The sequence below is a fragment of the Hyperolius riggenbachi genome, chromosome 5 (genome assembly GCF_040937935.1).
Source record: "Hyperolius riggenbachi isolate aHypRig1 chromosome 5, aHypRig1.pri, whole genome shotgun sequence".
NCBI lineage: Eukaryota > Metazoa > Chordata > Amphibia > Anura > Hyperoliidae > Hyperolius > Hyperolius riggenbachi.
Genome location: NC_090650.1, coordinates 401,273,422 through 401,297,093, shown reverse-complemented (window position 1 = coordinate 401,297,093; position 23,672 = coordinate 401,273,422). Strand labels below are relative to the sequence as shown.

Here is a 23,672-nt window from a genome sequence, read left to right as displayed (position 1 = left end):
GTATTTGGGCTCCAAGGAGCCCCATTGGTCCTTAGCAGACCAATGGGGTTCCTTCAAATCAGAAGGAACCCCATTGGTCTGCTAAGGACCAATGGGGCTCCTTGGAGCCCAAATACAAAGATGCTTTCGAGAGCTCTGAGCTATAGCTCAGAGCTCTGTCGGGTCCTGCAGCGCAGACGCGGCGGCAGCGGCGGCGGTGAGTGACGTCGGGTGCGGCGTAGTTACAATGTAACAAAGTTGTTATATTGTAATAACTTTGTTACATTGTAACTGATAGAACATTTCCGAGGATATTGCGTGGGATCATTTATTTAAAGGGACAGGTAAGTATTAATGGTTAATTAAGAATATTAAAGGACTTTTTTCGTGGTTATGTTTTTTGTTCAATTAAAATACTTTTTCTATGTGTTTGTGTGTTTATTTACTTTTAACTCTTAAAGGAAATGGGTAAGGGGTACTACAAGTACCTCTATACTCATTTCTCCTGGGAGGGGGGTGGGCATCTGGGGGACCCCTTTTTAAAGGGGACTCCCAGATTCCACCATGAACCCCCCACCCAGGAAATCGCGGCCTCCACCTCCACCGCCCATCGGAGGTGGAGAAGAGCCCCTTGTCCTTGGATTGGACAAGGGCTCGGAGGGGGAGGGGAAAGCTTGGCTGCCCCTCCCCTTCCGAGACCCCCCAATCCATGGACCATGCGGGCTGGTATAGTCAGGGTGCGGAGCCCCACGCGGCCGGTGCTCCGCATTCTGGCTATCCCAGCCTGCATGGGGGACAAGGGGTTAAAGAGGTCTGGGAGGGGGGACCCCACGTCGTTTTTTTTTTATATTTCCCACACTCAGAACGAAGTAAGTAAAACTTCCCACTTGGGGGAATCTATGAAAATAATACACTATTGTTACCTGTGCAAAAAAAACTGACATTTTCCGCATTTAAAAGACATTTTCGCCCTTGAAACTTAAAAATCGATTTTCTCAAAAACTATAAGGTCTTTTTGAAAAAAAAATTTTTCCTCTTATTCCCACTGATCCCCTTAATATACCCTGGGAATTTGGTGTTCCTAAACTTTAAGCAGGCTTTGCTATTAACCGTTAAAGTCGGCGGGTTTTTAAATGTTTACATTTTTCCTTTGAAACTTTAACATCGATTTTCTCAAAAACTATAAGGTCTTTTTGAAAAAAAAAATTTTCCTCTTATTCCTCCTGATCTCCTTAATATATTCTCCAAATTTGAGGCTCTTAGCATTTAAGGGGGCTTTGCTATTAACCCTTAAAGTCGGCGGCTTTTTTATACTATACGGAGCGTTACGGTTTAACGCGAAATTACGGTAGCGTTTAATGCGAAATTACGGCATGATACGACTGTAATGCGAAAATTACGCGAAAATTACGCTTACGCGAAATTTCGCGAAATCGTTCTTCATTACGATTATGTACTTACGGCCATAATCGTAATTACACTAATTACGCGAAATTTCGCAAAATCGTAATTAGGTCATTACGCTCATCTCTGGGCCCAACCTCACTCTCCTATTGTCTTTAAAGGCCTATTCCCACTCAGTGATTTTTCACAAACGATTTTACATGGCAAACATTTTTTGCATAATTTTGCGTAACATGGTTTAACGAAAACCGGTAAGCATTGTTTAAGGACACATACCACCAACGGAGATCATTCGTTTTTGAACGACCGGCATGTCCGATTAAGTTGTTGAGGATCATTTCCAATCTTTATTGACTTGCATGGGTTTTATCATGATTGTGTAAATGGTAACTCCCCCTTCATCTTGTGTCCTCCTAACATCCTCCTAATATCTTTCAAGCAATGGTGTGTATTTGCAAAACCTCTGTACAATTTGCGTAAAGTTTAGTGGGCTTTGAGTGATTCACCCAATCTGCTAGTGCATGCAACCCATACTTTGCTTTGTAGTTTCTATGTCATATACAAAGACTACAGCCATATCTAGACCAGCAAAATATGTTTATTGGAGAAGATATTAATTTTACTATTGAGTTTATTGTCAGGCAGGCAACACTGCTGACAACGCTACTTAAAGAGACACTGAAGCGAAAAAAAATGATGATATTATGATTTGTATGTGTAGCACAGCTAAGAAATAAAACATTAAGATCAGATACATCAGTCTAATTGTTTCCAGTACAGGAAGAGTTAAGAAACTCCAGTTGTTATCTCTATGCAAACAAGCCATTAAGCTCTCCGACTAAGTTAGTCGTGGAGAGGGCTGTTATCTGACTTTTATTATCTCAACTGTTCCTGGACTATTTACTTTTCCTCTGCTAGAGGAAAGGTCATTACTTCACAGACTGCTCTGAAAGACTCATTTTGAATGCTGAGTGTTGTGTAATCTGCACATATTATAGAATGATGCAATGTTAGAAAAAACACTATATACCTGAAAATAAAAGTATGAGAATATTTTCTTTGCTGCTAATCTTCTAGTAATTATTCATAGTACACAACCAATTCACTATATCATATTTTTTTTCGCTTCAGTGTCTCTTTAATGAGCAAGGTTTTGCATGAATGAAAGATTGCATTACTTTTAATTTTGATTATAGATTTTTTTTCTTTCTGAGAAATATAACAACAACGGAGATTGCTAATCATCTGCCATCATTTTCCTGCAAGGGGGGATGTCAGAATTCTAGCGGTTTTATTTTTGCAGGAAAAGCCGTCATATGTGTATGTATATATAAATATTAATAATTAATACCGTCCTCCCAAAGAAAGAAATAGTTATTGTTAAACCCTATATAATATAATTTAATACTTTGAAATTTATTTCAAAGCCAGTAATGATTTGAGAGAGTAAAACATTCTCGTAGGATTGTTTTGGTTCTGGAAGAATTGTTGACGTGTTCTGGGTACAAGGCTGTCTCGGTTAGCTGAACACAAAGCTGATAGCACATGATGTTTTGGGAACAAGTTTTAGAAATATTAAACAAAGAAGGTGTTTTCCCAATTAGTTAAAGATGATTCAATGATGCCACAAGGCAGTTTCATAGTCTTATATAATTAATACTGTTTGTTATTTGTTATGAAAGGCTGACCTCTGCCGGTTGAAGTTATTATATTTATATGGACAATGATTTTATATTATTAAGATTTAATATGTAATTATTTCGTATATGATTAATTGTTTTAAGAATAATTATATAATAAGCTTTATATTTAAATAAGTATATTAGAAGCCCTATATGCTTAAACAAGCCTTAAATTGCTGAAGGCTTTTACAGGTCTGTGTACAGTCAGTGATAGGGTCAACCTGACCTGGGAAAGTACCGGGACATTCCGACCTAATTAGCAGCGAACACTTTATCAGAAATGCGTCATGAATGACATTGTTTAGTCTCAATGTCTGGGGCAGCCAGCAGATAAGATGGCTGGTGACGTCCATTTTTAATTAACTGAGTCATGTATGACCTTTTAATCAGATATCAAAATGTCAGATGACGTTAATGCCCACAAGATAAGGTAATTAAGAATTTATAAACAATAATATTGTGATTTAGGTATTCAAAACATAGATAGCGTTTGACGCACGGAAGCTTTAGCCAATCAGAGTCTGGGATTCAGGGAAAGTCCAGATTAGGCAGCCATATTGCCTCCAACCCCTATAAAAGTAGGGCCTGAAAGCTCATAGTTTGCAGAAGCCCAACAATCTCCTGAGAAGACACATGAGGCAGAAGCTACCTTCCCACAAGTGGTTCTAGATGCTGAAGAGATGACAGAGAAGGGGTAATATGCTTAATATTCTGGTGATTTACTTCATTAATTTTTCAGCATTAAGTTTTATTAAGATGTTAGCAAGAAGTTTTTTTAGAAGCTATTTTTATGCTATTTCTTTAAGAAGATTACTACAAGTTACACAGCTACTAGATACACAGCTATTGATACAGATGAGACTATTTTTGATCTTATTCTACATAACACAACTGTTATATTCTTTTTGAATGTACTTGGAAGATTGATGATCGCTTGGCTATAAAGCCTTGATGAGATGGAATACTGTTAGAAGGAAACACTACTTGGAACTGTCCATATTTTGTATATATGCTGTATGATAAGCAAATACAATTTTTTATATAAAATCATATACTGAGTGCTCTGATTCATTTCAAGGTATACCGTCAATCTATAATTACTGTTATAGAGGGTTCAGACCCCACTATGCCGGATTTATATGATAGCAACGCTTTAAGGGCTGGTCCTTTACTGAGTTAGCAATCATAAAAAAGGCAAAAACCGCTCGGGTTTTTGACAGTTGACCGATTTTCCTGCATAAATAAAACCGCTAGAATTCTGACAACCTCTGTACAATTTGCATAAAGTTTAGTGGGATTTGAGTGATTCACCAAATGTGCTACTCGCATAGTGCATGCAAGCCATACTTTGCCTGTGATACCAGCAGGGATGGTCGTAGTCAGCCAACTTAGCTACGCTGGGATTACGCGTAGTTGTACGCAATTACGCTTCGCCAAACTATGGCTTCGAAATCAAATATTCGCTTTGTATGCATTTTGTAGACTACGCGTTAAAATACGCAATTACACGCAGTACGAAACGTAGTGTATGCGGATGCTTATGCCCGTATGCAGAAACTTTTACGCATTAATTCCTCTGTAAATGCTTATACCGGGAACTCTTCTATGCGTACATTCCCCTTTCCAATGCGTAAATTTGTAAGCATACAATTGCTTGCGGAATTGAATACGCAATACACATGTTAACTACACATAGTGGGCGTAAGCCTACGGGTAAAGTCATCTACGAACTACGAAGCATAGATGCGAACTGCAATGCGTAAATTCGCACTGGCGTAGTTTCTGCTCATCCCTGGATACCAGCAACATACGTATGGCATGTATAACGTAAAATGTGTAAATCGTGTTAAACCTTACGTGCGCTCCCTGCACAAATAGTTAGCAAGGTTTTGCAAATACGCCTCTGTGTGTTTGTGTGCAATTTTTGCAAACACGCATTTCTCAAACTGCTCAGTGAACACACAATATATCTGTATACACTCTCATACACACACCAAACTTACAGTTGCCCCTTCTGGAGGAAGAATGTCTTTGACTTCTGATAGGTGTACCAGTTGTATGCGGTTGCATAGTAGCTATAAGCAACTTTCACCTGACACAGAGAGCAGTAAGATAGAATTATTATATATGAACCTCCTACAACAAGGAGCTTACGCACTATGAAAGTAACACAATACATAACAAAACAGAACATGGGAAACTGTATTTTAAAATACAGATATATATATATATATATATATATATATATATATATATATATATATATATATATATATATATATCAATGTTTAGAGTCTATCTTGAAATAAAAGGTAACAAATGAGATAGGGACTGTGGGTTCGTTCTTAACCTAAACACAAGTCAGCTCTCCAAAAAAGAGAGAGAAGAGCAACTTGTTAGTGGTGCCTGATGCAAGTTTTGCATTGTTACAACTGCTTACTCAGAGGTCTGAGTCCTATCAGTGTTTATGGCTAATACTAAAATTATGGAAAATATTCTATAGGTCAGGAAGCTTCTAGGGATGTCAAGGGAAGTTGGGGGATAATCTGATACGGGACGAAAATGACAAGTCCTGGCCTACACAATTTTTCTGGATAAGTGGATGTGTCTCCCATAGAAGCCTGTTGTGGAAAAACACATCCGCTCCTAGGTCTACAAGGACTTCAGTGGACCACAGGAGTGGATCTTGCACTGTCCGCTCTGGGTGGCCATTTGTGATTGGGCTCCAGTGTGGACTGAAGATATTTGGAGATGTCTTAGTAAATCAGGCTTTCTGCGTATGTACAAGTGTTACAAGTGTTACAAAATATTATGGGTTTGTATCTGTTTGGAACTTGTCCGCACCCCTACAGCACCTGTCCCCCATGTGATTTATTTATTTATTTATGGCTCTCCTCTCCGGTCCAGCTTTGCACACACATGTCAGATGGTGTGTGTGTGTGTGGGGGGGGGGGGGGGGGGGATGACAACGTCCTCACAATGTATTGCTTTAGGTGTCAAAAATTCTAGAACCTGCCCACCTGCCCCCTTGTTATATCCCTTTGTCACGCTTTGTTTCTTATTCATCTCTCTTTCAGGCCTGACGTATAGTTGAGAGTTATTGAGCACACATTGTTAAACATCCAGTAAGGGTCAAATAAATGAGGCCGAGGATGAGGAACAGCTGCAAATCATTAAAAAAGTCAGAGGAACTTATACCGACATGTGCAACTGGTCTTACTATATATGCTGGTCCCAACTGCAGTGTACCTGGCAATATTTGAGAGGCCCAAGGGGCAGCTATAATCTCTTGTCCTGGTGTCTTGGATGATGTGATACCTGTAACTCACTGGTCTATCTTTTTTCTCCTGAGTTTTCTACTAGTTGGTATTTTTAAAGTGGATCCAAGATACATTTTTACTCACTGCATAATTGTGACCCTTCAATATAGTTTATAGGGCATTCCACAAACTAAATGCTTGTTTTGTTTTAGTACACTTCCCTATGAATTAAATAAGCCTTGCCCAAAGCTCCTCCAGTGCCAAGGCACTCTGAGACCCATGTAGCAAGTGGCTCATGGGAGCTCAGTCTGGTGGGGAGGAGGAGGCATTATCAGACAGAGATTTCAAAGGGCGGAAAGGGGAGGAGAGAGGAGGAGAGGGGAGTGCAGTTTTCACAGGCTGAGGGCTGGAGATGCAGAGCAGCTTGCTTGTGTAATGACAAGCAGAACATGGCTGCTCTCATTGTATCACAGGAATAAATAATTAAATACTGTTGAAGCTGTTTGCAGCTAGATTTGCTGATTTGCTGTGTAAACTATCTAAACTTTAGATAAGATATATAGCCAAGTTATATGTTAGTTTTTCATCTTGGATCCGCTTTAAACTTGTAAATAAAATTCCTTTAAACCCCCTGCAAGCAAGAAAATATTCAAAGTAATTTTGATGGTACGTTAATTTTTGGTAGTGCTGTGAAGTTAATTTAACAGAAGGTGAAACATTGTCTCCTAGGAGAAACCCAGGTGAAAAAACCTAATTGAATATGGGCCACTGGCCCTTACTGAATTCACTTTTCTCTTACGTTTTTTTCCTAGGTGATATTTTTAGACTTTATCAATAAAATGCCCTTTAAGCCGCCAGCAGGGCAGAAAATACCCCAAACAGTTTTGAAATTACCTTTTCACTTACTTGTTGGTACTTTTTCAACTATACAGTGCTGAGTTAGTAGAAATAGAAGATATTAAAGTATTTCCTAAGAGAAAACTTCATAGAAAAAGTGAATGGAATAAGGGCCACTGTTCATTTTGAAATTGACATCTCGAAACATTGAGAAGAAAGCACCTTCTAACACTAAAGATGGTAATTTTATTGACCCAGTGTTGAATATTACCTTGCCTGCCGGGTCTCCAGTCTCATTGAAGAACAGCACAGAATTGTCATCCCCTTTGATGTACAGCCTATAGTAGTCGGTCTCTGGGGGCACCAAGTAGCCAGTGAATCGAGCAATAAATGGTGAGGTTTCCTGTGGCCAGGACTGGGAGGCTCCGTCATACCAGTAGGTGCCGGCATAGCCGGTGGTGTTTTCATTGAAGTGCAAAGCATCACTCAGGGATAAACTGCCGTTCCACCTCTCCACCTTCATTCCTCGGTTTCCTAATATTGAAGCAAAGGATACGGCAAAGGCTTACACTCAATGTTATTTTGTAAAATATATTCTTTTAAACTTTTGTTAAATTGTTAAAAAATAAAACGTTTGCTTTAAAACATTAAACAGAGTAAAAAAGCAAATATGAAATAGCGAAAGACTGGTCATTTGAAGTCATATTTACACTTCACTTAAGCTAACTGATAACATTGCCGGTTTCAGTACAAATGACCAGACTGACTTGTAATGAAGTAATTACTGAGAATATAAAGGAGATAAAGTTCTATGCTTCCCCTATGGACACAGCAGAATCCATTCTGCACTGTTTACACAGCATACTATGCTGAACAAGCAGAACTTGCTCCTGCTATGAAATAATATCTGGAAACTCTTTTTTTGCCATTGACATCTATAATGTGTAGATACGAATAAAGCTTTGCCGTACATGTGACCTCAGATACTGGTGAAGAAATATCATAGAATCAGAACCGGTCTGTGATGTTGCTGTCTGGCTTAGCAATGACCCATAATGTTACGTACCTGGGAAGTAGGCAGGAAGGACGGAAGGTTTAGGTGACACCACACAAGTGATCATGGTGTCTGTCAGTGTGAGGACAGCACATTTCTGGCCTGAAACCAAAACACAGTGACACATTATTATTACAGTAGAGTCTCCGATATCCAGCACTGATGTGGATTGGCTGATGCCGGATAAGGCTGCTTTCACAGTAAGACGTTACAGGCACAAGGTAGTGCAGCCTGTAACGCAGCCCACCGCACAGCAATGAAAAATCAATGGGCTGTTCATAGTGTCCAAGTTGCGCTACATTGTAACGCAGCACGTTTAAAGAAAGTGCTGCATGATATACGTTATACGTGGCTAAGCCACGTTAGACTGTTTACACATGCTCAGTAATGTAAGAGGAGGAGGGGAGACCAGCCACATGGCTAATTAATATTCACTGCAATGAGTGACGTGCAGTGTTTACTCCCTGGAGCGGCCGCTCTGTGCGGCGATTGGCTGGCGGGACCACGTGATGCGGATCACGTGGTCTCCGCATCTCACAGCACAAAAAAGGCGTCCGCCTCCAACACCGCCAGGCGTTGCCTTAGGGGCACGTTATGCGACCTATAACGTCCCCTAAAACGCAACGTCCTGGTGGGAAAGAGGCCTAAATGTGCTTTCTGGTTGCTCGAGACTGAATGTTAAAAATAGGTCCAGCTAATACAGTATTATACCCCACTCTATGTACATACCATGAACTCTGTATTATATGTTAAAATACAGTAATTGAAAGTGTATTAACCTTGGGGAGCAGTGGAACCCAGTCTTTAAAGAGAACCCGAGGTGGTTCTTGGGGGGAGGGGCATATGGGACACAGAGGCATGTTCTCTGCCTAATGACATGCCCCTGTGTCCCCCCCACCGCCACTCTCTGCCCCTCCACTGCCGCACTACAGCCTCCAAAATATTTTTTGCCATCTCGGAGGTAAACACAGGGGAGAGGGATACCCTGTTCAAAACGCCTGCCAGGGACGTTCCTACAGGGTTTCCTCCTTAGCCGTGCCTCCTGCCACGTTCCCCGCCTCCCTACACGCTGGTGAGAGAATAAATCTCTCATTCCAGCGTTGTGACCCAGAGGTCACGAAAGTGAAAGCGGGCCAGTGCGGTCCACAGGAGCGGTGGGGAGCGGCAGTTTTGCAGCTACCTGATCAGCCCCTCGGATCAGGTAGCCTACGTTTTTTTTTATGAGCTCACCTCGGGCTCCCTTGAAGCACAGCAGAGCCCACAAACATCCCAAGAAGTTGCCTTCACCACCGTGAGCAAGGCCAGCAGGTACACGATACAATAAAATGATCCGATTTTACAGTAATTCGTTAAAAACGATCGTATATCTCGAAGAAATCGAAAGCTTTTTTTTCATTCGACTGAAAAATCCGATCGGATTTCCCGTTTTTTTCGATTTAAATAGATCCGTAATGCCAGATATTTCTCTTCAATTTCTACTAAAGATTGTATGGTGTGTGTTGGATTGTTAATTTATTAATATACACACCCTAGCAATTTTCTCAGAGTTTCCAATCATTTTTATCATAATTGGGGAAAAAATTGAACATAGGTGTGTGGTACATTGGTCATATTTTTGAAATGTTACAATCAGTCAGAAAAATTGATTGCAATTCTTAAATTGAACAGATATTTAAAAAATTGTATGGTGTGCGGGGTACCAATAAAACTGACAGCAGTGCAGAAATGCAGAGAGACTAGTGTGAGCAGTACTTCGATTGATGCCCGGTCAGATTTCTACAGAAGTCCCTACTTACTACCTGATCGATTTCAGAGTATGTATATATATATATATATATATATATATATATTATTTTTTTTTTTTTTTTCAATGCAGTTCTGAATTGATCCAGGCAAACGCGGTAGATTCTAATTTTGATTGGTTTAGATCCAAGCTGAATGAAATTTGCAACAAACGTGCAACCAAATCGGAAAATCAACATCTCATTGATCACCTCTACTTAACACCAGCTATGGATGGTTTTGTGGTAAGTTTATATTGTAATATTGACCACTAATACATCTCATGATCTGATCATTGTTGTCTACAAATTGCCTTTGGCATACCTCCTACAAGGACTTTGGCTGGAAGGTCTGTCTGATCGAAGTACTGTCCAGAGATGGTGACAACGGTGCCTCCAGCCACACTTCCAGATGAGGGGAAGATCCCAGAGATCACTGCAGAATGGATAAAGCACAGGAAACAATAAACCTGCAATAGGTATTGTGGTGTTCATACATCTGGCCTGTAGATGGCACTGTGCTACTTGTAAAACCAGATAAGATTATCAAGACTGTTGTGAATCGTTTGTTCCCGTTATGCCCTAGCTAGGAACACAAAGTGAAGACGCTGCTTATATAAAGTTGGTGTAAAGTTGGTAAATTCTGTAAATAAACCTAGTTTTAGTTGTCCTGCTCTGTGACAACTAAACACAACAATTTGGCAATAAAGATGGGATCTTCTGGCAATACTCCATGTTGTGATATGATATTAGCACACTTGGCATTTATTTAAAGATGCTTTTGTAACAGGAGGGGAAAACGTGGTGTTCTTACATCTGGCCTGTAGTTGGCACTGTGCTACTTGTAAAACTGGATATGATTATCTAGACCAGGGGTCTCCAAACATTTTGGGTCGAGGACCGGGTCAACATACTTCAGACTGCTGGGGGGAGTATGTATAAAATGATGTAGAAGTCTTTGTGGGCCAGACAGTGAAGCATACCCAGGTGACAACCTAAAATCCAATTGGACAGCAGTGTCACCTGATGTGGAATTTGATTGGAAACCAGAGAATTGCTGCTTTCTGGCTTCCATGTGGATGGGTGGTGCCTGCACTGCTATTCCATATGCGGACCAACAATATTTAAAGATGTAGCTGACCGCATCTATAAGTAATACATTTTGTGTGTGGGGGGCTGGTAAAAAAGCCTCAGGGGGTAACATTCGGCCCGCGGGCCTTAGTTTGAAGACCACTGATCTAGACTGTTGTGGATGGTTTGTTCCTGTTATGCCCTAGCTAGGAACATGGAGTGAGGACACTACTTATTTAGAGAGTTGATCAATGCTGTAAATAGTTTCAGTTGTTCTCCTTCCGTGACTACTGAACACAACAGATATAGTGACTCTTCTTACCTGCATAAGTCTGGTACATAGCTATTTTATTCAGGGAAGACACAAAGTAAGTGGACAGACTTGGCAAACTCCTGTTAATCAGAGAAAAAAGAAAACAGTTCAGTTTACACTAACAAGTATGATTAAAATATTTAACCAAAAGTCTGATCATAAATAATGCTGTATTGTTGTATTACGGATTTTAGCTGTTTAGAAAATCCTGGTACATGTTGACTCACACTGTTTACAATAAAACAATGTTTGCTGAAGGGCATATACTGTAAGATTTGTGTATAGACAATAAAGCTGGTTATACACAGTACAATCTTCCATCAGATCAACAGATTGACCAGATAATTTCCAACCGGTCCGATCTGATTCTGATCGATTTTGCGATCAATTTGGTGTAGTTATCAATGTAAAATCAATCACATTATCGATCGGGAACAATTTGGACATCTACACACAATGCAACTTCTTATCAGATCACCGGTCGTACTGATGGAAAATTGTACCGTTTGTGTAAGGCTTTAATGCCTAGTACGCACCACACCATACAATTTTCTGTTATGCTGGGAATACACGGTTCGTTTTAGTACCGTGTATCGAGCCGCTGGCTCAATTGCAGCGTGTCCCTGCGGCCGCCCGGATCGATTCCCGCTCGTCTCCGTGGGCACTTCTTATCTTCTGCTAGTTTTTTCCTATTGTCCCGCCCGCGGTATCGAGCGGGGAATCGATCCGGCAGCTGATCGGACGTGTTGGATTTTATCATCGGCCGACATCAGCGGCTCGATTCTGAGGTACAAAACATACCGTGTATCTCTAGCATTAGATGTTTCTGTTAGATTTGCTGTTAGATTTTCTGTAATTAGATTATTTTCTGTAAAGTACAGGCTCGTACACACGTCATACTGAAGCCGACGACGGGTCCGTCGGCACCTCCCGCTGGGCGGGTTTTCAGCAGACAGTACAGCGTGTGTACAGTCTGTCGGCGGACTGATAAGGCTGTTTCTGTTTCAGAAACAGCCTTATCAGTAGGCAGCTGGTCCCGAAGGGGTTAACAAGTAAAAACGATACTGTTATCTACAGTTTGGATGCGGATTTGAAGCTGAATAGCAGGAGAAAATGCTTTGTTTAACCATGTCAGTGATGTTCTGCTAGAATTTGTTTCTGGGACAAAAGCTTTCAAGCTGTGAAGAATCTTTTAGAGCAAAGTAGAAATGCTGGCTTTCAGACAACTTTAAAACTTCCTAAGCAGTGATGCTCAAATCTGAACTTTGGGTGAATCCGGATAGTTGCTATCCGGATATCACCCAGTAAACCTGTGCGGGGTGGGCGGGCGGGTCAAGCTTACCTATCTGCTGTCTTCTTCGGTCCGTCCCTCGGTGCCTCCCACGATGCGGTCCACGCACGTCACGTGAGTACAAACACTTCCTCCTTCAACCCGGAAAGAGAAAGTGTTTGTAATCACGTGACTGCTGCTTGGACTGCATTGTGGGAGGTGCAGAGGGACGGACTGAAGTAGATGTCAGACAGGTAAGCTTGACCCACCCCGCACAGGTATCTGGATGAAATCCGGATAGAACTATCCGGATTCACCCAAAGTTCGGATTTGAGCATCACTGTTCCTAAGGACCCAACATGCACAAAGATACTAAAGAAAAGAAAAGTGATACCAAAGCTAATCAGGCACAATCTTATTTTTTTATTGATTATTTAGCTTGAAAAGTGCTAAAAGTATGTTTTGTAAATATAAGTGAAAATATAATAAGGTGAGATAATTCATGCGGAAAGCTTTTATAGGCTTTCCGTTAAAGCAACCCCGAAGCGAGAAAAAAAAAGCATGATCTAATGAATTGTATTTGTAGTACAGATAATAAATAGAACATACTGTATGTAGCAAAGAATAGAGTCTCATATTTTTATTTTCAGTTATGTAGCTTTTTTGTTTATAACATTGCATCATACTGTCATATGTGCAGTTTAGAAACCACACTTTTTAAAGCTATAAACCAAAGCAGAAATAATGACCCTTTGAACTTTCCTGCAGTAAAACCTTATCTCAAGCTGTTTCTCACTGTTTCTTGGCTGTTTAAAAGCTTCAGAAAACAGGACTGTATTCAACCCAGTGGGTGGAATAGCTCAGAGAAGCTCTTTTACATAGATACCAGCTGAAGTGTTTTAAAGAGAATCTGTACTCTAATATTCTTACAATAAAAAGCATACCATTCTATTCCTTATTTTCTCCTGGGCCCCTCTGTGCTCTTTCTGCCACTCTCTGCTGCAATCCTGGCTTGTAATTAACAGTTTTAGGCAGTGTTTACAAACAAACTAACCAGCTTGTGATATGCTCACATAAATAGAGTGTGTGAGTCATACAGAGTGTGCAGGGGGCCTGCAGAGGGTGTGTATCGCTTCTATCCAATCACAAGCAGCACAGCACATTCCACACATTCAAGCCTTAGCCCGACAGACATGACAGAGGAAAGGAGATAAGATTTATTACAGAGACAGTGCAATTAGGAAAGGCTGCAGTAAGCCGGAGCACATTAGAACAGGCATAGGAACTTATAGGATAGAAGAACTAAGGCTGAAAAAATTGTTACAGAGTCTCTTTAACTCTTCCTGTACTGGAAACAATATGAGACTCTTTTCTTAATCTTGGCTACTAATGTTCAATTTCTTAGCTGTACTACACACACAGTTCATTATCTCATAAGTTTATATTAGATTCAGGTTTGCTTTGAGGTAACAGCTGATGGATGTGCAGAGCAGTTTAGGGTGTGCTGAAACACTAATATATTTATCCTATACGGCAATGACCACTAATAACTCACCGTCCATAAATGCCGTCTAGAATAAAGCTGACATTCAGATGTCCTGGGGGAGAACAGAGAGAAAAGGAATAGCTGATCAGGCCTGTTGTTCATCACAATTCTTTTATAATATACATTGCTAAGCAGAAATCCTCTGTTATTGTCTCTACCCTGCCCCCTAGTGACAAGTGGCCATAAATACACATTACAGCAGTAATAATTAGCAAAAAGCAAATATAACTAATAAGTAATAAAAAAAAAGGTGCTAAACTAAATTGGCCAGGAGCACTTGCAACTTGCAAGCTTCTAAATAAATTGGCTGCTAAAGGGTTAAGCGACTTCTTACCAACATAGGTGCCAGTATTGTAACAGATCATTTTGCCATAGTAACTCCATACATAGTCAAGCTGCAATCCGTACCTAAATGAGAAAACAGACATGGATTCATTGCAGTGCTGCATTTCTGCGTCTGGTTATAATGGTATCTGACAGGGGCATCAGTACAATTCACCGGGCCCCCAGCAAAACTCTGATTGGGCCCCCCAATGTCCACATCTTCATGTTCTTGGGGATCATCTCACAAGGGTCATAAAACTAGTGTGGCCATCATGATCTTCACACCCCTAACATGTGTAGCCACAAAACCACCTGATCTGAAGGATGGTTAGTTAGTAGTTGGGGACCCCCACAGCTATGGGCCCCTCTGCGATCGCAGGGGCTGCGCCCCTCTAGTTACGCCCCTCTAGTTACGCCCCTCTAGTCATGCCCCTCTAGTTACGCCCCTGGTATCTAATAATAGGTGGAAAAGAAATTAATAATGCACAAAACAACAATCAATTCTCATTTCTAAATGTTTCTAATATAACACATTAACATAGTTAGCAGCATGCAGTCTACCAAAGTAAACGCAAAAGTAAATCAGTTTAGGTTGGATTCACCCTCATAAGGCATTGTGTAATATACTTATTATGTAGCCTCATTAGATGTGCAGTGGCAGAATACTTACAGAGTGTCAGAGTTGGGTATAAGTAGCTCACACGGCATTCCTCCAGCATATACCCTGAGAAATAATAAGATGGTATTAAAATTCAGAAAGTATTCAAATAAGATAGTTGTAGTCATGTTGGTGCACTAGAGGTGTATATATATATATCAAATAAGTGCACCAGGAAAAAAAACGCAGGGTATATGTGAGAGATCGCGGAAAGGCCGCTACATGTGCTACTGAGCAGGCGGCTGATTCCGCGTCCAGTGCGGCGGTTTGCATGCGGAAGCATGTGTTTGGTAGCAAGGCAGAACGCGGAAAAGCCGTCGCATGCAACAACAGTAAGGCGGCTGGTTCCGCGTCCAGCGCGGCGGTTTGCACGCGGCAGCGTGTGTCTGGTGTGGCTGAGTCTGTTAGTGCACATAGACTTAGGAATACGCGCGCGCGCGCGCTGAGAGGCAGAATTCTTATACTAGGCAGGGAGAGTCAGCTGACCACGCGATCAGCTGACTCCTGAGCGGGATACTATTGGTTGAGCAATTAGGGGTGGTGCTGGAGAGCACTACTCCATATATAGTTCCTGCTGGTCACTTGCAAGTTGTCTGCCGTTGCGATCACTACTTGGAAGCACTCAGACCTAGTCAGATCCTCAGTGTGTTTGAACCAGGTGGACCTGGGAATTCACACTTAGCCAGATTATTGTATTGTATTTTGTTTATGCTTAAGCTAGTTCCAGGGTGCTGAGAGCACGGACCTCGCACTCAGATTAGGGAACTGTATTATCATCTGTGTTATACTCCAGACTAGTTCCAGGGTGCTGAGACTACTTACCTCGCATCCAGTCTAGGGAAACTGTATTACCATCTGTGTATTCTCCAGACTAGTTCCAGGGGTGCTGAGACCAAGGACCTCGCACCCAGAATAGGCATTGTTTGATATGTTATGACTTATAGCTTTTCTGACTACTCCTCTTTCTTCTGATTCGGTACTTCGTACATCTGATACTCCGTTGCCAGACCCTGCTTGACTTGGATACCGAATCAGCCTTCTGTCTTTGTACTTTATCTGTCAGTGTGTTGCCGACCCGGCGTGCCCGACCTCGAGAGCTATCTCTCCTCTTAAAGGGATAGTCTCCAGTACTGTTAATAACATCCTTCTTAGGTGTCACTCACTCCTAGGCCCTTCCCGTCTCCAGCCTGACTCCTCCCCTCGGGGAGCCTCAGGCTGCTGGAAGGGTTCTCTGTTCCCAGAACAGCGTCTCTACATTGTATATCACCTGCTCAGCAGGTACATTACTCAAAGTATTACTGTTACACCAAACACTCACATATCCAAAGGTGTCCAGAGGTTAGCAATATATCTGATTATCAGTGATACTGCAAATCATCAATAATCGGGTATATATCTGCATTCTTGGTGATACTGCAGATCACCAATAATCAGATTCTCTCTGCGTGCCGACACCGATCGTTACAGTATAGCTGGAATTTTAATATATTGTTTATAACTATTTTTTATTGTTCCTTCATCTTTATCTGAGATAGAATAATAAATACATTAAAATAGCAGTATTAAAAAGGGAAAAATATTGTATATAACGATGAAAACAAAAATATATTTACAGTTGTATTGTTGTAATATTTAACTACAACTAAACCTAACCCTATTCTCACACAGAACCCTCCCTCTACCTATCCCTAACCCTAAGTCCCCCCTGGTTGTGTCTACCCCTAAGACCCCCTAATGAAGCCCAGCCCTAAACCTCCTGCCCCAGTGGTGCCTAACGCTAAGACCCCCAGGTGGTGCCTTACCTTAAGACCCCCAGTGTAGTGTCTAATCCTAAGAAGCTCCCCCCATTGGTGCTTAACCCCAGATTCCCCCTGATGGTGCCTAACCCTAAGCCCCCCCCCCCCCCCGGGTTGTGTCTAGTGTTAACCCTAAGAAGCCCCCCCCCCCCCCCCCGCTGGGACCTAACCCTAAGATCTCCCCTGACGGTGCTTAACACTAAAACCCCCTTCCTAAAGACTAACCCTAAAACTCCCTATCTCCACTGCAAATAACATAGATCAAAAAACAATGCATTTCTAAGACCATATATTGCAAAACGATAATTTTTGAACTGATAAATTACAATTTTTAAACGAATTTCAAAGTGATAAAGAAATTGAAATGATAATTAATAAAATGATAACTGTCAAAACAAATTTTAAAATATTTTTCAAAACGCTAATTCTGAAAATGAAAAATGTTGATAGGACGGCCCCGGGACCCGCTATTTATTGGCAATCTTTATAAAACAAGTGCTGTGCATTGTGGGATACACAGGAACCTCCTTACCTGAGCACCCGGGTGTTCAACCCATTGGAACTCACAGCTGTGTTACTGCCATAGACATCTGTGAAGATTCTTCCAACAATGGTGATCAGGGAACCTGAAAAAGGACATAATGGCGTCAATTCACCAAGTATTACCGCATTTGGTAATGCTGAAAACAGCTGATTTTACCGAGCACTTAGGAAAGTGTCAATTCATCAAGGCTGTTACCGCATCAAAAGCTGAAATTACCAAGCAGTGAGGTAAATTACCGACTTGTGCGGTAAATACCTCAACAAATGTCAGCAAATGTCCGTAACTGTCAATTCACCAATGTTACAGCATGCGGTAAAACACAGTTCCATTACCGACAGTTCTCTTCTGTCTGTATCAGTGAGAGACTCACAGAACTCACAGAAGCAGTGCAGCGAGCAGAGAGATTACAGAACAAAACAGGCTTCCCCACCACCCTAAGTTCCTGTTTGAAAATGTTTGAAAATGTGGAGGAGCAAGTGGGGGAAATAAGGAGGTAGTGGGGAAGTAACCTAAGCTGGGCATGTGTAAAGTCTCTTGGAGTTCATCTAAGCTGTAGCAAATAAATAAAATTTCAAGAAAGACTAATGGAGACTAGATTTAGAGCAAGCAGAGGCAGTATAACAAAACATGTACATCTAAAGGGATGTCAGGATGTCTCTTACTATTGTAATGCTATCTCTGCACAGAACAGCATGTAATACAGATACTGACAACTGGGCTTTGGTAAATTACCGAACTTCTACCGCACCTGTGAAAATATTGGTGAATTAGCACACAAAAGTCTAAAATACCGTTTGCAGTATTTTCCCGACTATTTCCCGGGTGCATGGATATACCGAGGAAGACTGGCACTACAGGGGGAAGGGGGGGGGGGGTGACTGGCTATAGTGGGTGAAATGGAAATTGCTATGCATAGAGAAAAGGTGTTATGGTGATCAAACCTCTTATGGTGGTGAACAGGGCAGGGACGGATCTAGGGGGGGGGGGGGGGGGGCAGACGGGTCTCTTGCCCCAGGCGCAGTTTGTTATATTCTTAAAAAGGCAGCAACATTTGGATGGGGAATGGCAGTTTAGGTGCCAAAACCTGACCTTTAGGCGCCAAAACTGGATGGGGAATGGCAGCTTAGGCGCCAAAACCTGACCTTTAGGCGCCAAAACCTGGCCTTGCCCCAGGCGCAACTTGGTCTAGACCCGTCCCTGGAACAGGGGGGTGTCAAGTTAGCCCCACCATTGACCCCTAACAAATGGACTGCTGGCTGTGGGTGTCAACGTGGGAAGGGAGGGGGAAAAGGAATGTACAGGGGTCCCATCAATTTTTTTTCCAGGGGCCCCATGATTTGCAGGTATTCTCTTGGCCTGATTATCAAACAACAGCGCATACTGTAAATTGCCTAAAAGAAGCCAGTATCAGCAATTCAGCTGAGCCTGTGCTGAACAAAAAGATGCAAAGGGAAAGAGGGAAGGAAAAAAAAGGGAGGGGGAAGGGGGGGGGGGAGCAAGAGTTGAAGGTAAGAAAAGGGGAAAGGAGAGAGAAGAGAAGGGAATGGAGGGGATAGAAAAATCAATAATCCCAGTTGCATGGTCCCCAACTACCTGTAAATGTAAAGAAAGCCAGTATTCATGCTATGACACGTACCTGGTGCTGCAGTAAAGGGTGTCAAGGTGTTTATTAGAGGGGTGATGCCTGTTTGAGTCTGAAGGTGAGAAAAACAAAAAGAGCATACAACTTCAACAACTGCAAAAAACACTCACAATAAAAAAACCTGATTGCACACAGGGCTCAGCTGACAGAACTTAGGGGTGTTTACCATTGAAACCATGTTTCACCTTATATACCTGCCTTATTTTTAAATTCAACCCAACCTTTCCCTAACACTAGCCCTCCCTCTCGATGCCTAACACTAAAAGATCTCCCCTGGTGTTGCCTAACCTTAAACCCCACTGGTGGTGCCTAACACTACGGACTCCCCTGGCACTGATTAACCTAACCCTACAGAGTGCCTCTCTGCCACCTATAACCCTATCTGACAATATTTTCATCCTCGCTATAGGCTTCGCACTTGCTAATCTATAGTTCCACTTTGCCTCCTGCACCCAAGTCACCGCTAATAGCAGCAATTAACATTGCAGCATATGGAGACGCCATTTTTGCCAGATCACCCCTTTTTATCTGCTTTGTATATTATCTCCAGTCTAGATTCATTGCTGATATTGACACATTGACACTCAACCTGTGCCTGAGTTACATAAACATTCTTTGCCAAATTTGATTACGTATTAATCTGCTGAATCTGTGAAAATGAGGAAGTGAGGGAAAACACAGCACCTTAAAAGGGAGCTTAGACTTGCACTGCTTAGTGCCTACAAATCATGTGACATCCTCTCTCTATTTCTGATAGGCCATTTTCCTTCAACTTCCTGCAACCTCTGCTCTTCTCAGCTTGCTTGAATCATAATAACTAACTTGAATGTGTAATTTGTGGGTCCAGTCTACTGTATTTATAGGGAAAAGTAACCGTAAGGGTAAACTTCCATTCGGTGATCAGACCTACAACAGATTATGATTCTCAGTATGACCTGTCACCCTCTGTCTGTACATGTGCTAGTGTTATTTTCCCCCACTACATGGCCCAGGCCCATCCACAAAGCTGTACTGTATACAGAGCAGGGACAAGGTCCTCCAGCACCCAAGGCTGAGACACCAAAGTGCGCCCCTCCATCCCTCCCACCCCAGGTGTCACACACTGATTGCTATTAGACTAAGAGGGCCACAGGGCCCCCAACCTCCCCAACACCTTAATATCTAGTTATCTGGCTTGCAGTCACTGCTATGTATCCCCTTTTCTTATTTCTTTCTGCTTCATACACAATTAGGAATGACAGCTGAATGAATTGTGCGCCCCCTCCTACACTGCGCCCTGAGACTGGAGCCTCTCCAGCCTATGCCTTGGCCCAGCCCTGACTGTATATGATGAGTTCCAGTGGTCAGTGAGTCAAGAAGCACCTCTTTTTCCCCACCAGTCTTGCTCCTTTCAGAAAGAAGGTTTGGCACCTTAACAGAGTTTTTGTTACAGAGAATGCAGCATGAGGAGTGAGTCTCAGTGGTACTTGGCACTACAAGAAGTAATAGGATGATTAACAGAGGGGAGCCCTTCAGCTGGGATCTCCTGTATTCTTAGCTTGTAAACATATACTAGACTGTTAATACAGAAGAAGCATCAAAGCATCAAATTCGAAGGCTTTGCTTATTTAACAATAACAATAGTAAAGACAACAAGTATAAAGAGAACAAGAGGTAGATATAAATAACAAGACAGATATGTTGTACAGCAGACTTTACTAAGCTCACATCATGCAAACGGCGCCTTAAGTCTCAAGAACATGAGACAAGAGAAGGCAGAGGACAAAGCAAATCATCATTTTTGCAGTGCGTCCCAATGAAGAAGTCTCAGCAAAGGCTTTTCTTTCTGCCCCAATTGAAAAAATGTAGAATGCCGTGAGATCTGCTGACCAGGTTTAGCACTGTCACCTTTGAATCCATCCTCTGCTCCTCTTTTGTCATCTGCTATGCAGGTGCAACCGCAAGCCATAGGTACAAATTTCAAAGAGCAATCAACGTTGCGTGGTTGTGGAGAGGGTCATTGGGTCACCAACATACTTATAGCTAGAGGGAGAAGACTTACCTCATTTGCCTTTGGAGGGGTGGTGGTGGGTGAGGTGGGGGGGGAGGTGGGGTTAAGTAAAACCATGTTGTGAGCGAGTGAGGCTGAGTTTTACCAAAAGCGGGTGGACTGTATGTTTGGTCAGCAATGTTGCTAGCAAATTTTCACCAAAGTAATTTTCGCATCGAAAATACTATTTTCAATTTTGAGAAAATGTACACAAAATTAGCTTGTATTTTTGCGTTTTCATGGTTTTTCGCAAAAACACAAAAAAAGATATTTTACAGCAAAAAGCACAACATTCGAAAAACAATATTTTTATTGCTAAAACAGTTACAGTGAAAACGTGAAAACTCGATATTTTTGCTATGAAAATGTGTGAAAACGTGAAAAAAATCTATTTTATTATGTGCTGGTAGTGTAGATCCTCCGACTATAATTGTTCCATATCCCTCTTTTGGAACAACTAAGAAAATCAGGGAAGTCAGAGGAAGGTCAGAAAACATGATCTGGATACCTATGCCAGGTGAGACTCAGAATGTATTTTGGCCAGAGTTCAGATTAACGTTTAGGTAGCTGACATTCTCTACAAAGGGTAGCAGGAAAAAAAGGGCACTGGCTGAGGGTGGACAAAAAGGGCGCCGCCATAGACTTTAATGCAATTATCGTTAATGCGCCAAAAAAGCAGAAAAAAGGGCGCCGCAAAAAATTTCGTTAAAACATTGCAACATTATAGTTTTTGAGGTAGTTATCGTTTTAGAAGTTTACAACGGTATAGTTTTTGTCATATTATTTTGTTAATAAGTACAGATTTTACTTTTCAAAGGTATTATCATTAATATATGTAAAAGGGTGTTTCTGCAGAGGGAGAGGTTAGGGTTAGGCACCACCAAGGGAAGTGGTTAGGGTTAGGCACCACCTAGGCGGCGGTTAGTTTTAGGCACCACCAGGGGGGTGGTAAGGGTTAGGCGCCACCGGGGGGTGGTTAGGGTTAGGCACCACTGGGGGGGGTAGTGTTAGGTGCCACTAGGGGAGTGGTTAGTTTTAGGCACCACCAGGGGAGGGTTCTGTGTGAGAGTATAGTTGGGTTAAGCTGTATTGACGAAAAACGTAATGACATTTACTGTTAATATTTATTCGTTATTATTTCTCATTTGTTTTTGCAACATTAATTATCGTTAATAAAGCTTGACAAGGATGGTTCTCGTTAGCAAGTTTCGTTAATACCTGGCGCCAAAAATTCGTTAATAAGTCGGGCCCTTTTTTCACAGCGCCCTTTTTTCATGCACACCTGCAAAGAGTTGGTGTTGGTTGGCTCCATAGTTCTGCCATGACAAGTGTGCTCTAAAATATATGGAACATTCCTCTCTAATCCATCCATCTCACACCATTAGTCTTATGTTTGCCACTTAAACAATGAGTACATGAAAAACACCATAACCTGTGCTGGGGTCAGAGGTCTACTGGAGAACCAGCCCTTGCAGCTGCAGGGAGGCCTGGGCTATCAGTGGTGTCCAACTTGTTATCCAACATCTGATATAGGGCCTTCCTTTAGAGTAGGTGTACTTGTTGTCACGCTTGTTATGGGGGAGGTCATGGTGCCTGCATTGCTATGAAGGGTTCAGGATGGGCACACTTTCATTATATGACCTCTGCCAGGTTGATCCACATTGGAGGGAGGGGAAGAAGGTGTAAAAAAAAATACAGAGCCTAATAATTTATAGTTATGACCATGACTATGGTCAATGAGACACAAAATGTCAGTAGAAATGTGTCTACATACCTGTAACATGCACCCATACCAAAAGTTCTGGTAATAGCCATAGCAGAGGTGGCTTGGGTCAACGGGAACACCATCCACGCTTAGTCTCACTATGTAGTAATCAGCTGGCATCGGCCTGTAATGCAGACAGGTAAACTTTTACTTTTTGTCTTTAGACAGTCAGACTCCACAAAGATATCAGTCATCCTTAATATGACATTAATATACATGATAATGTTTGGATCAATTTATAAGAAACTTCAAAGAGAACCCCAGAGGCTTCTGTAACAATTTGAATTCCATGATGAAATTCTAATCTAAGGGCGTTTTTCACCAGATTAGGTCATTTGGGCGCCGGGATCAAAAGGTGTCTAATAGAAGTCTGTGTTAACTATCTGTAATCGGGAGCCCAAACATTGAGCTGAGTGCCCAATGTGGGCAGTAGGCGGTCAGCTACTACACAGGAATTATTGGTTGTAGACAATCATATATGATCTTGATAGGCATGTAGATGAGGGGTTAGGGTAAGCAGTAGGAGATCTTGTTAGGCATTTACAGGGGGTGGTTAAGGTAAGGCATTAAGTGTGTGTGTGTGTGTGGGGGGGGGGGTGTCTTGTTAGGTACTTACAGGGAGACTAGATTTAGGGATCAGGTGGGGGGTTGCTTTTTGCTAGGCACTTACAGGGGGTTTAGGAATGGATTAGGGATCAAGTGGGGGTATTTCTTGCT

General features: G+C 41.9%; 1 protein-coding gene across 1 annotated transcript in view; it reads right to left on the bottom strand.

Annotated features, from left to right (window-relative positions):
- The window catches only part of LOC137519138 (fibrocystin-L-like), a 249,410-nt gene that overhangs the window by 176,886 nt on the left and 48,852 nt on the right, over window positions 1-23,672 (bottom strand). The window contains exons 5-15 of the mRNA XM_068237922.1: window positions 22,965-23,079; window positions 19,156-19,213; window positions 17,508-17,601; window positions 15,192-15,245; window positions 14,532-14,605; window positions 14,207-14,249; window positions 11,391-11,461; window positions 10,323-10,433; window positions 8,229-8,318; window positions 7,434-7,696; window positions 5,069-5,157 (exon numbers count right to left, since the gene is read on the bottom strand). Of these exons, the coding sequence (XP_068094023.1) occupies window positions 5,069-5,157; window positions 7,434-7,696; window positions 8,229-8,318; window positions 10,323-10,433; window positions 11,391-11,461; window positions 14,207-14,249; window positions 14,532-14,605; window positions 15,192-15,245; window positions 17,508-17,601; window positions 19,156-19,213; window positions 22,965-23,079 (1,062 nt within the window). The remainder of the gene's footprint in view (window positions 1-5,068; window positions 5,158-7,433; window positions 7,697-8,228; window positions 8,319-10,322; window positions 10,434-11,390; window positions 11,462-14,206; window positions 14,250-14,531; window positions 14,606-15,191; window positions 15,246-17,507; window positions 17,602-19,155; window positions 19,214-22,964; window positions 23,080-23,672) is intronic.